Genomic DNA, 14,069 nt, shown 5'->3' with positions numbered 1-14,069 from the left:
CTAAGACCCATACTGAGATAAGCAACTTGCCACCTACAAGGCATTTGCACCTCTCAAATTCTTCAATTAATTTTTAATGGCTGTCAGTTACAAGGCCGATCGAAAAACAGTATGACTGGCATTCAGGGAGGTGTGTGCACTAGATGTATGTGCATACTGAAGCAATGGACCCGGTCTTTGAATGACCAAGACAAGCCTAGCAGGGGACCACAGGTAGCAAGTGGTTTGACAGCGTTGCGGTGAGACCAGGAATAAATTTATTTTTGGGCTGAAAAGGGCGACAGAAATGGCAGAGAGGCACTCTGTGAGCTTCTCCTAAACTTCACAGGAGAACAGACAAAAGTGAGAAAGGGTAAGGCAGAAATTTATTGCAATAAGGGAATCGCCCTTGCTGCGTAAAGGATAATGATGATGAATAACCTTTATTTGAGTTGAGCTGCTGATGTTAGGGCACCCGCCCGGTGGGAGGCTTCCTTAGTCCGCAGCGGTGGCTCAGAGGTACAGCACTCGCCTCGTATGCGGAAGGTACTGGGTTCGAATCCTGGTGCCGCTGGACACCCACCGGTTTCTTTAATGGGTACAGGCGTCCCTGGTCGAGTGCGGACCCTTGAAAGGGGAATACACGTCTGGAAAGCTGCCTTTACCCTATCGAGGGGCCCCTGACCCTTGTCCATCTGGCGGGGCCCCCGGCCATCATGCCGTGTTGCGCCATTGCCGGGGGTGAAAGAGTCTGGCGGCTTGTCCTGCCACAGGCGGTTGCGAGTTGAGCGTCCATCGTGGCTGTGGAAGGCACCCTGTGAATTCGTGTTCCTTGGTGGCACTGGGCACCTACCGGTAAAATAGGTACAAGCGACTCCCCGGCCTGGCGCTCGGTCCTTGTGTGGGACTACAACGCTTGGGAAGTTCACCCGGCTCGCACGGGAAATCGCCCCTATGGAAAGGGGCGGCTGCAAAAACGCAGGAACTTTTGACCGCAGTGGTGGCTCAGAGGTACAGCACTCGCCTCGTACGCGGAAGGTACTGGGTTCGAATCCTGGTGCCGCTGGACACCCACCGGTTTCTTTAATGGGTACAGGCGTCCCTGGTCGAGTGCGGACCCTTGAAAGGGGAATACACGTCTGGAAAGCTGCCTTTACCCTATCGAGGGGCCCCTGACCCTTGTCCATCTGGCGGGGCCCCCGGCCATCATGCCGCGTTTCAGCATTGCCGGGGTTGACAGAGTCTGGCGGCATGTCCTGCCACAGGCGGTTGCGAGTTGAGCGTCCATCGTGGCTCCGGAAGGCACCGTGTGAATTCGTTGTCATACCTGGCAACGTCGGCAGTCTCCCTCCATGTACTCTCTCCACTCCGTTGTTTTCTGCCCTTCTATCACTTACTCCATCAACAGATTGATGCAGCTCTGCACAGTGATGCGATAAGTTTGCTGACCCGCCGCATTCATTGCTTATGTGATAACAAAGAAAGGAGTGGCTAGGTCAATCTAGAAAAGATTAGTAGCACTCGCAAAGTTTAGCAGACACCTCCTCCATCAGTTGGCTTGGGTAAATCCGTACTTGGAAGGCTCACACATCAGTGCTCATACAGCAGGCTTTGGGGTGCCGGTGTCTTGCATTCCAACTTAAAGCGAGCATGAGCAGTCTGCATGCACCTATTTGCGTTGGGTTCTCTTTCCATGGTGGCCCAGCCTCCAACCCCTGGGCTGTTCTCATCACACTTTTAGATCATCCGTTGCCACGAAGCCTTTGTGACAAGGACGTCGGACGCTCTGCGGAGCATATCTGACTGCGCTGGTCCGCAGCTGCTTACTGTGCGCCTGGTTTCTTCATCAGTGAGAATCAGTAGGGATTGTCAGCTCCGTGGAATGTGGCTGACCAGAGCCCCAGCAATGATTTCTGTCGACCTCAGCTGTTCGGATGTGTGTGCAATCCCATCAGCCCTGGCTTCCTCAAGCCTTGGTGTCCACTCGAATTGAATCCAGGCAAGAAACAGTCCTGTAGTCGCTGCCTTGTTGTCGCAACTTTGTAGACTGAATCGCCATTCTGCAAAAAAAGAAAAAAAAAAAAGGAAGAAAGAAACAAATGAGAAATCTTTTCCCCTGCTCCATGGGCAGCCATAGCCCAAGCCTTACTAAGCCTTACTAACATGCCTTGTGTTCTGTTTTCCCCAATCGGAGGCACAAAAAAAGGCCAGATTGGCCCTAATATGTGTATATTTCTTTGTTCTTTGTAGTGGGCTGCTACATTGGCCAGTCTGTCAGCTTCTGTGCTCAACACTTGCAGAACGATGCGGTCTCAACACAAATGATTTGCAGCAAGGTAAAAACCGTAAATGTCCTACCTCCTGTAGCTTTACATATATATTTGCTGACCAGTGCTTACCATTTGTAGTTTTATAGAAAGTTCTCATGAATTGTATCCTTCGTGAGATTTGTTTTTCCTAAAATGTTTCATTCAAACTGGCGGGAAGCTTTAATCGGATCGTTAGTCCTTCAGCGACGCCATGGACTGCCTCGTTTCCCCTAAGGCTAGCGTGGGCCGGGGTCCATATCAACTCCACCGGGGAGGCTGAAGGATTTTGTGATACAATGCTGAGGATTACTTTGCATTCATTACTTGCCGCGAAGAAGATGACGACCTCTTGGATGCATATGATTACTAGCACTGCAACTACGCAAATAAACAGTGATAGTGAAACTTAACTATGTGTCTGACAATGTTCACCAACAACAGCTTCGCCATTCAAGTCTTGCATGGGAGTGCAAGCTCTCCTGAATTTTTTTCTTTTTTGCTGTTCCTGCTCACTTGTCTACTCTAGATTTATATTGTTATTATATTATTGCCTCGCTGTGAAATCACGCATATGCAGTGCTAAACAAACGCGCTGAAAGGCTGGTTTTGTTTAGCGAAATATTTGGTGAGCGCTGCAGGTCACCAAGGCTATACATTGCTTTAATTCCGGCGCTAGTTAACTCGTATCACCTAGGTGGCAAATCAAAGACTAGCCAAAAACCGCAAACACCAAATGTCCACCCTCCCAAAGCGAAAACGTAGCCTTGCCTGCCATAACCAACAAACGCGGCCGCAACATGCCTTTGTAACACACGTTGCCTTGCCTCTCTCTCGCAGCTAAGCTACACGACAATAACTGGCGCAAATATGTATGGTTTGCTCATGGTTTTACTGGCGGAAATGAAGAGCAGAAGAATGTAGGGATGTTGCTGATGAAGAAATAGCCGGCCAGCAGGCGTCACGGAGGACCGGCGCAGCCTAGTCATGGAAAGAAGCGATCACAGCAGCAGCTTTTGTCTCTGAATGAAACTTCGGACCGAATTTCGTGACCAGACAACCATTGAAGAATTCTGGTGGGGCCAATGGCATTCTGTCAAAAAATTCTGGTGGGACCAATGGCATTCTGTCAAAAAACTAACGCATTTCCCCACAGACTGGTTGCTCACCTTAAAAGCTCGGGTAAGATCGCTGGACACAAGGCGTATGCGTGAAACTCGCTTTGATTGTGGGGGTTTGACGCGCCAACGCTACACAGGCGATAAGGCACGCCGTAGTGGAGGTCTCCGGATCAATTTTGACCACCTGGGGATCTCTAACGTGTGCCAAACTCTCAAACACACAGGCGTTCTTGCTTTTCGCCTCCATCAGAAAAGCGGCCGCCGAAACCAGGAATCGAACCCGTGTCCTTGTGATGAGCAGCACAACGCCTTAGCCACTGAGCCACCACAACGGGTGTGCGTGAAACTCAGGCTTCCCACCGAGTCAGAACGGTTACTTGAACTAGGTAAGACAATACACGCATCAACCATGAAGAAGGAGTACAATAGTATACCTCCATCTCACAAACCATGTGTCAGTAAACATTCAGATCATTCGTAGATGTGTTTACTTAGTGCATGAAAAATCGTGCATGGGTTCATTCTTCTTGCAATTTGTGTCTTTGAAGATTCGACGATCGACTGGACGCGCTTTCAGCAAATGTTGGACGCACCTCTCTCGGCTTTTTACAGGGAGGGATGGTAAATTTTTGTACGAAGTCTGCGATACAATTGGCATTATTGTATCGCGACAAAGCGGTCTTCTTTATGGGCCGAACCTTTATTTTGTCTCTATAACACGTCACAAAAGCCAATGCTTGACACGTGTAAAGCCTAGTATTCCTTTGTTTTAATAAAAATGAGCAGCTGCAGACGATAGCAGCCACCTACCGCGCAAAGTCTCCCAACCAGACAGTTCCTGGTCTCTCAAATGTCCTTGCTCTCGCGTGAAGATGCACCCTGCGAGCGTCCCTTTCTGCATGCACTTTAGAATTTTTTTTCCATGGTAAGTAATTCATTCCTTTACTTCCTTTGCTGCTAGCAGTTATTCCGAGCTGTCTGCGGGCACGAGAATCAGAAAGAAATAGTAAGTCTTAAGAACCTTTTTGTGACCATGGCACCCCGATGTCTTGATAGGTGCGATCGATGTCGTTCCCGCAAGCCAGTGTCGCGGTCCCACGGGTGCACCGTTCGGACAAAGATGCTGCATAGGATGAGAAACGACTGTCAAGTTTCTGTAGGCTTCCACACAAGAGAGTAGACAAACCTTTGCAAGGGTCCAATGCTGGCATTTCGGTCTCGCCACATGTCCCTGAATCGATCACGGCCATGCAAAGTGGAACCCGCCTGACCGCTGGTCACCTGCGCATAGACAAAATGCGGTGAACTGATATTCCACGCAAATGGCCAATCTGAAACTGCACTACTACAACAGGCTAGAACAACTGGTGACCGGATAGCGATCCACACTGTCAAATGGCATCTGCAAGGGACCTGTCGGGCAAGGCTTGCTGCTCTAGGGGACAAAATAAAAACAAAGAAAAACTCACTACGAGGAAGGGTGTGGCTTCGCCAGCGCTGTGGGAATGCCATGACCGAAATCGGCTGATAACGAACAGAACAGCAGGCAGAGGTTTCAGGCTGGACAAGCATCAGCTTGGTAACCCAGATCCAGATCCGACAGGGTATTGCAGGCTGCCTTTAGAAGGCTACCCTTAGGCTACCGAGAATGCATTTACCACTACAGTCGCCCCCCGCCCAGCAGTGAATTCTCTTTCAGCACTATAACAGCACACCCTTGCAATCAATAGCACGACAAAAAAGAAGTGCCTGGAGCGGTGTCAGTTCCTTTGAATTATAGGCGACTGAAAGATAATACAACTCGCCATTGTGCCTTTACTTTGAAGCAACTTAACAAGATGAAAATTATCTCCAAACTGCTTTCTCCTCACAAGTGCTCCATTGGGACTGCCTATCTCGTTTTTGCCCACTTCAGTATTACGCACACTCTTTGGAAATAAATTCAATTCAATTCAAATCAAAACTAATTATGTATCTGCTCAGGTGAATTGAAAAAAAAAAAAAAAAAAACCTCAATGCTACCTGCCTTCAGTGACATTTCAGAAAGGTTAAAACACCTCAAAACTCCACAGAAAACAATGCTGAAACATTGTTTACTACCTTTCTTGCCAGCAGAAGAGGGGAGAGATTGTGGGTGACGCATGGGCTGAGCATCTGGAAAGAAGTAAAAGAAAAAAATACATTAAAACTACCCAGAAAACAATGTTGCAACGTTGTTTACTACCTTTCTCACCAGCAGAAGAGGGAAGAGATTGCGACTGACACGCAGGCCGGGCACCTGGAAGGAAGTAAGAGTAATGCTCGGGAGAAAAAGAAGCCTCGGGAGAAAAAGGGGAGGGGCTTGCACAATGAAGTCGATTCTGGGGAACGGGAGAGGTGGTGGGAAAGGCGGCGAAGTAAAAGAATGAACACTTCGAAGAAGCACACGTCTCGTTGGGTTCAAACACGCATTGATGAAACGGGCGTAACTACAAAAGACATAGGTACTTAGCACCTTCAATTTTTTTGCCTATTCACTGCTTTGCGGCCACAATCTTGCTCAGCAGCGTTTTTGCCTATCTCCTACTTTTGCAAGGTATTTTGTATGGGCCCTGCACCTTGGTGAAGTGGTGTATTCAAAATTAAACTGCAGTAAAGAAGAGCGCAGAGAGTAGAGGAAAATCGAGATAAAGGTAAAAGACAAAAAGCCTGTAAAAAAACTTTATGAAAAATCTCCTGGTTATTTTTCATTCTTTTCCCCTTGGAGGAATTTAAAATTGGTTGTGGCGACAGCAGTGGCAAAAACAGTAAGCTCAATGCATTGCTTGCACCAGAAGAATTGCCTGCAGTCGCTATTGAATGAACGGCGGCTCTGTGTAAAGCCATCATGAAGAAGATTATGCAGTTTCCAATTTTCTTCTGAAAAAAAAAAAAAAAAAATACTACGCCCAAGATACGCCGACGGTGGCCAAAGGGCGCAGCATACTGTTAAAGGGACACTAAAGGGCGGAAACATCAGGTGGAAAAGGTGGCCTGTATCGATGGATTAACGTTGTCGAGAATCCAAAAACACCATTCTCGCAACCAGATGTTAAATAAGGGAGAAAATGCCAGAAACTTGAAAACAGGCGACGGCGCCCCGTACGCATTCGGGTACTACGGGTTTGTGATGTCACAATAATTCTGCACGGTGAGAGCTCATTGGAGAAGCATCTATAAATGTTTTCCTCAAATAAACAGTTCCTAAGTGGTTGAGAACAAAAGATAAATATAAATCAACATTTTAGTGAGCTGATCTAATTAAAACAAGAAAAAAAAAAAACAGACTACAACTCTTGTACATTATGAGACAGGCCGCTTTCCTCAAGTTTCAGGGTCAGCTATCATGCTTTCAGTTTCGTTTCGGAAAAGCGTTGGTGCGCAATTAACGAAGTCAACCTGCCACAACGAACACCCAAGCTTCCGCAAGCAATATCCCCGGCAGGAAGCGTGCCCGCATCCGGTTTGAACCTTATCGCCCGCGAAAGCTTTGGGTACTTACTGCCGGCGGTCACCTGAACGATCCGAACTTGTGCTTTTCCGTTCACTGCGAGCTGCTGTTGATAAATAATCCAAAATCGTGTGTGCGTAGCTCTACCCTTGTTATGTTTGGGACTCGTGAAGCCTCGGCCACGAAAACTCTCGAGACGGATGCGGGAAGCGAGTGTGTATTTCACGCCAGGTTGGCGCGTCGCATGAGAGAAGAGAATATAAGATGGACATGATCGCTTGAGCAACGCTTTGAGCAACGCCTAGCTTGAGCAACGCTTGAGCAATGCCTAGCCAGCAGCCGCAGCTGCACGACATTTAAAATGGCGCTTTTCGCTGCTTTGGCGGCTAGTGTGTTGCGGCCTGGGTGTCCACTGGAGCGGTAAAAAGCATTTCTCGTTCCATCGGTGACAAATAATGAAAGTGAAAGCCAGCAAACATTCTTGGCAGTTGGCCATGACTTGGCGACGTCAAAGCTATTGTTGCCTAGCGACAACCGTTTATGCTCTAGACTGCCCCGTGCCTTGCTCTTTTTTGTGACACGACGTCTATGTCACGAAAAAATGGAACGGAAGCGGAAGAGAGAAATGCCAGCTTTTTTTTAGAGATTTCTCAGGAAATAAAGCATCGTTGCTTGTCGAACAAAAGCTGAGTGCTACAAAACATATGATCTTTCAGTTAAAACAAAATTTCATTCAGCCTTTAGTGTTCCTTTAACAGCTCTCACCATGGTCTCCTGTAGGAAGGCTGGTGGCCAAAATAATTCCCTCCAAGTGGGCAGCGAGCTGCACCAACAGCACTCGCCATCTTCCTTCTAGAAAATCTTTGCCCAGTGAGGCACTCAATCCGATTTTTTTTACACTGGAACAGGTTCGGACCGCCCCGGTGTAGCTATAGTGTAACAAAAGTCCTTGTGGCTACCAAAAAGTCCACCCACCTGAAGGTCTCTCCCCTGTGCGCTCTGTCTGCACCCTGACAGTTCTCAATAGGGGCCTAACGTCCACCTGGGAAGACTTGAACATGAAGGGCACCACACACTGGGTCTGGGCGTCCCACCGCCCAGCCGATGACTGTGACGGCCGAGTTTTGCTGCTTCCACATTCGGAAGCAGAAACTGACTCCTTACACGTTCCTGCGAACAGAAGCAGAGCCAATGCGGCAACTGGGGCAATCGTCATTGCGTTATCGAATGCACTGATATTGCCTTTGTGCCCTTGTTAGGTCTTATGCCACTGAAATATTTTATCCAATTTTTTCTTACAGCATCGCCCCGTGAATGAGCATGGTATGTCTCGTGAAGTCAAGAACTTGTTCAAGGTGGTAGGAATGGTCTCCAAATTTTGTCACCATAAAGGGGTGGGAACTACAGTATGTACTGTAAACATTTCTGAGAGGTGCCTCCGTCTATAAACATTCACTGTAACAAAGGAGCGCGACACAGGTACAAACTCATTCATTGTACTGATTGGTGGCCGTGATGACTCAGGGCACACACACACACTTATTGCATTGTCTCTCTGGTTTCAGATATGCATGGACAACTACCGCTGCCCCAAGGAGCAAAGTGAAACTAAACAGGCAAGCCATTTCGGGGGCCCACCACCCGGGCACATCAAAGACAGCCCAGGTGGCACTCTTTTTCGGCAATTGGCACGGAGTGTAAGGGCAGGGCATAGACAGTACGAGGGCTTTTAGGGGCTGGTGGGTCATTTGCAGAAGCAAGAATATGCGAATTCAGGACAGAACTGGATGAGATGGTGGTAATTGGTTTTGGTGGCATTGAGGCAGTGAGGGCATCTAGGGGTTGATGTAGGGGCGGACATCTTCTGAATGTTATAGGGGCACAGCTGGCATTTGCGACGTACAGTACTCCCTCGTTAACTCAAACTCGGATATCTCAAAATATCGGTTAAGTCGAAACTTTTACGCCGTGCCTCCCATAGGTGCCACGTATGTCCCCTTTATCTCAAAACTCCACTTATCTCAAAATTTTCGGTGGATTTTAGGACTTCGAGTTGACAAGGGATTGCTGTACTCATTGAGGAGCTCAGGCAGATTGAGGAAGTCAGGATAAGATGCGAGGAAGCTGGGCAGAGCGAGGTTGTTTTAAATTGAATGATTTGCACTACTACCTGAAGAGGCTACAAAGGGGGTAGAGGGGAGAAGGGGGGGGGGGGGGTGTCAGCAGTTGTCGCTGTTGCTGGCCAATCCACGGTAGTGGCAGGGTTGTCGCGCTCATATTCAGCCAGAACATTACGTAACCTGGGCACTGCCAAGGAGCATTGAACTCATTGTGCATCAAGCTATGCGTACCACCTGATAACAGACCTAAAAGCGTTAACGTTATGCCTAATGTCAAGAAGTGGCAAATCCCAATGCAGACATCAAGCTGATTTAAACCCACATACACACCCACACGACGTGCTGAAGCCTATTGGATGAGAATTTTAGGTGAGTATGGCATTTGCCCGATTCTAATGCGCACCTTTTTTTGCAAGTAGTAGCCATCAAATTTGTGTGCGTGTTACAAATGGGCTCAAAACCGAAATCAGCTTCAAATCGGCCAGCAGCGCTGCCATGGCACGAACTTCCCCCAAAATCCAACTCAAGACAATCCCTCAAGTTCGCACTCATAAATTTTGTTGCTTGAACTCCCCCCAATGCGCATACCTCAGCCAATAGTTGCACACAGTTCTGCTGCTGCTATAATTAGCACCTCATGTCAGTCTTTATGGCTCTGAAAAGGTACCACTATGAAGTGGACTTCAAGCACACGGAAAGTTTTTCTTGCTGACTGCGAGAAGAACCGAGCAGCATAATGTACAGTGGGCATCCTGAAGATATGATAGTGCGGCTGACGTGAACAAAGACGAGTCATATTTTCGTGTAAGGCTTCATCATCTCTGACCATGGACGTTTTTGTGAACTTGGACTCCCAGGTTCAGTTCACAAATTAGCACCGAATGAAACACAAGCTTATCACGCCTAAAATCGCAGTGCTCAAGGCACTTGACATTGCAAATACTTTCAGCGATCCCCGCACCAGTTTTAATTCCAGCACGAGTTGGATCAGCAAGTTTATAAAGCACAAAAAATTTTTTCTGCCGCATTTGCGCACATCAAATAAAATGTCTTCTCCCAGGGACATGGTGTCACGCTGTCATGTCCTTTACATCTGTGCGGTAAAATCGGCTTCAAATTTTTTCACGTAAACTGCAAACTTACCAGTGAGCTACAATTGGGAACACGTTAGAATCGATTGATTGTGGGGTTTAACGCACCAATGCAACGCAGACGATGAGGCACGCCGTAGTGGAAGACTCCGGATTAATTTTGAACACCTGGGGATCTTTAACGTGTGCCGAAATCTCGTACACACGGGCGTTTCTTTCTGCTTTTCGCCTCCATCAGAAAAGCGGCCGCCGCGGCCGGGAATTCAACCCCGACCTCGTGCTACGTTAAAATCGTGGAAATACAGTATATATAGGCACTTCAGCCAATAATGTTTTTGGTGCCATTGTAACTACATTGAGAACACTGACGTGCAGCACACAACTTTTTCGTTTGGCAGACAGTGGCCTTCATCGCTGCCTGGGCTACACCGTAGCCCAGACTAGAGCACTGCACGGGCCGCGATTTCTAGGCGTGGCCCGACCCGGCCCGATAAAGACACGGCCCAGGCCCGGCCCGGGCCGGGCCTGACGGCACTTCATTTGCCACAGCCTTTGAAATCAAGGCACACTGAAGATACCTTAAATGATTCAGAGAAAAGTAAATAATTTGTTTTATTATTGCAACTCTCGAACAAATATTGCATCTTTAACTGTTTCATTCCTTGCTGAAATTTGAAGCAGACGATGCATCTGGTTTCACTGCTTCCTTTTTGTCTTTTCCTATAGTTATAGTTGCAGCATTATTTTATCTGCGCTTACTTTTTTTCTTGCCTTTAATCATTGTTTTAAAAAATTCCTGCCCGAAAAAATCACAGGCTCTGCTTCGAAAATTGGCCCTACAAACTCTGCAACTCTGCACACAGTGCGCAGTCTTGGTCACGTTTGTTCTGATGGGGCCCAGGCATTTTTTCTTTGTTGATGTGAAGGCTTTGCAAGTGCAACTGTCTTTTTATCATGTCTTTTAATGTTGCAGTAGTGACTTTGCACTTTGCTTTTTTTTTTCGCTTAATTTGACAGGCCAATAGAAAAACTTTGTAGTCAACACTTTAAAATTTAGTGCAAAAAAAAATTTTAGTTCAAGCCCGAGTACGGCCTGGGCCTGAGAAAATGAGGGCTACCCGGCCCGAGCAGTGCACTAGCCCAGACTCCACCGCCTAATGAACCAAACCAAACTTTTGACTCAGACACGAATCATGTGAAATAAAGTTATTCCCCCTTCATTAACACTTACCAACTTATGCCAACCCATTGTTCAGCACTAGCACTTTGTTCGTACGTTGCCTGATATTGCATTTTCCAGGATTTTATGTTCCGAAAGCTTTGACTCTTCTAGTTCAACCATGTGTATTCATAGTCACACATTTTTATTCCGCTGTATCCAGGAAAACTCTACTAGAATCACAGAAGTCCGCTCGGCATTTAGGATATAGAACCTAACCGACCAAATTGTATTCAAGTAATGCAACAATCATCACAATATCAACCATGACAAAAACAGCTGTACAGCAGTCATGATAGATAAACCAACCTAACAAACTGCTATTCAAATAATACAATGTTTTTCGATCTACCATGATAAAAAACTATAATATTAGTAAGGTGCTAACTTTGTCACATGCTAGCACCCTCACTGATTGGGTGATGCCTCAAACGGTATTTCTCTCCTGTGGAAAGAAGAGAAAAGTGTCTGCTCTTGCCACCAAAAGCTCACAACCCACCTGCAACAATCTTCACTGCAGCTGGTGTCTGCACTTGGACACTTATTAACGCAGTCTTCAACGCTGCCTGCGACGATTTGAACATCAGCGGCACCACGCACTGCGTTTGCGAATCGCACTTCCCGGCCGAAAGTGACGGCCTAGTTTTGCTGCTTGCACACTCCGCAGCAGAAGCAGATCCCCCACGCGCAGATATGGCTTGCGAAACACCTGGAACAAGGAAAGCACAAACTCAAATAAACATTAAAACGTGTGGAGATTATTAAAGGACACCAATGTAAAGCAAACTCAGATCGACAGCCCATCAGGACGCAGCAACGAAGTAGACAGGCAGAAAGCAATACTAAACGCTAACAGCCGATGTGAACTCCGGAGAGGAGGCAGGAGTGGCTGAGTGATTTGAACAGAAAGTGGAAAAGAAGTGGACTGGGGATAGTTTAAACTCATCTGGGAGTTCACCAGCATACAACTCAGTCCGGGGGAAGGGGAGAGGGGGAATGAAAGGGGATGGGCGAGTAGAACGCTGGTGTGAAGAATCCACTACTTATCGCGCGCTTGAACGGGTTGCCCTAGAGTTACTCTTGCTTGTTAAGTCAACGTACAAAGTTCACTCGAATTCGCCCGCGAACTGCCTCTTCTTCTGACCCGGATAGTCCGCTTCGTGGGTTCGTAGCTCGGGTCCGCTTTTCGTCTGGCCCGAAGCTCGTCGTCAGCCGGCCTTTTGTCGCGCCGCCTGGCTCTCTTTGCGCGAGCTTCGCGATTCCGAAGCTCGCGGTCAGCCTGCCTCTTGAGGCGCTTCCGCTCGGCGTCTCGAGCGCGAACTTGAGGGTCCTTTCGGTACTGCCGCGACCGTTCGAGGCGCTGCCTCTGGAACTCACGCTCCTGCGAATCGGACCGAACTATGCGCGGTGGAGCCATAGCGACGCACGTATTTTATCACCGATCTCGGACTATGCGTGACGGTGCCAACTGACGCACTCAGTCACTAGACAATCAATGATCTGCTGACAACGCAAGTTTTTCTTTCGCTACACTAGAATAGACTACAGTGAACTAGAAAGCCTCCCGTTAGCTGCCCTGCCCGTTAAAATGGTATCTTTTTTTTTCCTCCATGCTAAGGAGGCTAGAATGGAAGGCTGACTGAAAGGTTTTAAATGTTTTAAATGAGAGGACCAGCGAAAGAGTAGTCTCTCAACAAGTCGCTAGATTCTGGGTGGAGCTTCGACGTCATGCATGCGTGTGACGTCGAACACAAATAAAAAAAAAATTGGCGCAACTTGCAACGCTGGAGCAACGCCTCCTAGATTAAGAGGCGTTGGCTTGAGAAACAGCAGAACTGGGGGGTCAACCTCACCCTCCACATCACGGGTGCGGTACTGGTAGTACTTGCAGTACCAATACGCAGGATCGTCCGCCACTTCCGCTCTTCTCTGCCGTTTACGCGCGGCGGCTTCGGCGCGATAGTCGGGGTCGGATCGTAGCCGCCTCATATGTTCTCGAGAAGCGACACGACGGCGTTCGCGCTGCTCTGCTTCTTCCTCGGGGGTCACGTACTTCTTCGGCCGACCCATGTTTCGCGTAGTTTCCCGGGAGTGCAATGCCTAGCTCACAAGGCACTGTGTCACAGAACAGGGAGGATTTAGACAACGCCGTCGGCCGGTTTGGCTGCTTGACCGCCGACCGGCTTGGCCGGCTTGGCTCCGTGACGGCACCGCCTAGAGCCAAATAAGCCGCGCGAAGGTCGCTCCGTAGTTCCGTACGCTTCGGGCCGGATAAGTTTTTTTTTTTTTTTTTGTTAACGCCACCGGGCCAAATTCAAGTTTGAACCCGCCATTCCGCCTTACGAAAGTGGATGTCTAGCATATGATATCCAGCCACGGCCGGACTCCACTCTCCTCCCGCTTTTTCTTCGGGCGTGGGCCAGCCGCGGCTGCTGGACCGGCTGGACTTGAATCTCCTCCCGCGCTAGGGGAGAGTCGAGGAGGAGGAGGAGGAAATGCTTTTATTGAGCATTCTAAACGGGCCAGGGGGCCTACGGTAGTCGTTCCTTCTTCACTGTAGCCCGAATGCACTCCACGCCGCCTGTCCTCTGGCCACCAGGCACTGGCTAAGCAGAGTGGGGCTGGACAGCAAGATCTCCCATAGAGGAGAGTTGAATCCGGCCATGGTCCAACGATTCTGTTGTAATCCACTACTCATGCTGATGGGGGAGGGTATGAAATGCTTTGGTTGTAGTGATAATCGCTTTGCGGTCACTGTGGCAGA

General features: G+C 48.3%; 1 protein-coding gene across 3 annotated transcripts; it reads right to left on the bottom strand.

Annotated features, from left to right (window-relative positions):
- On the bottom strand, nt 1–13,506 carry LOC144145904 (uncharacterized). 3 transcript variants are annotated; one of them, XM_077677737.1, is made up of 8 exons: nt 13,159–13,506; nt 11,805–12,014; nt 7,851–8,045; nt 5,631–5,684; nt 5,507–5,560; nt 4,593–4,687; nt 4,428–4,529; nt 1–2,039 (listed from the first exon to the last, which is right to left on the bottom strand). In XM_077677737.1, exons 1-6 carry the CDS (start codon nt 13,373–13,375, stop codon nt 4,647–4,649), a joined length of 771 nt encoding a protein of 256 aa, XP_077533863.1. In that variant the 5' UTR covers nt 13,376–13,506; the 3' UTR covers nt 1–2,039; nt 4,428–4,529; nt 4,593–4,646. The 3 variants fall into 3 exon arrangements, with proteins under 3 accessions (XP_077533863.1, XP_077533861.1, XP_077533862.1); XM_077677735.1 differs by lacking the exon at nt 13,159–13,506 and adding an exon at nt 12,407–13,068; XM_077677736.1 differs by lacking the exons at nt 5,631–5,684; nt 13,159–13,506 and adding an exon at nt 12,407–13,072.
- Between the last annotated feature and the right edge of the window lie 563 nt (nt 13,507–14,069).

The sequence above is a fragment of the Haemaphysalis longicornis genome, unplaced genomic scaffold, assembly GCF_048455015.1.
Source record: "Haemaphysalis longicornis isolate Haplotype H1 unplaced genomic scaffold, Haemaphysalis longicornis Haplotype H1 scaffold_7, whole genome shotgun sequence".
Taxonomy (NCBI): Eukaryota; Metazoa; Arthropoda; class Arachnida; order Ixodida; family Ixodidae; genus Haemaphysalis; species Haemaphysalis longicornis.
Note: the sequence above shows the minus strand (reverse complement) of the source record. Positions and strands in the feature narration are given on the sequence as shown.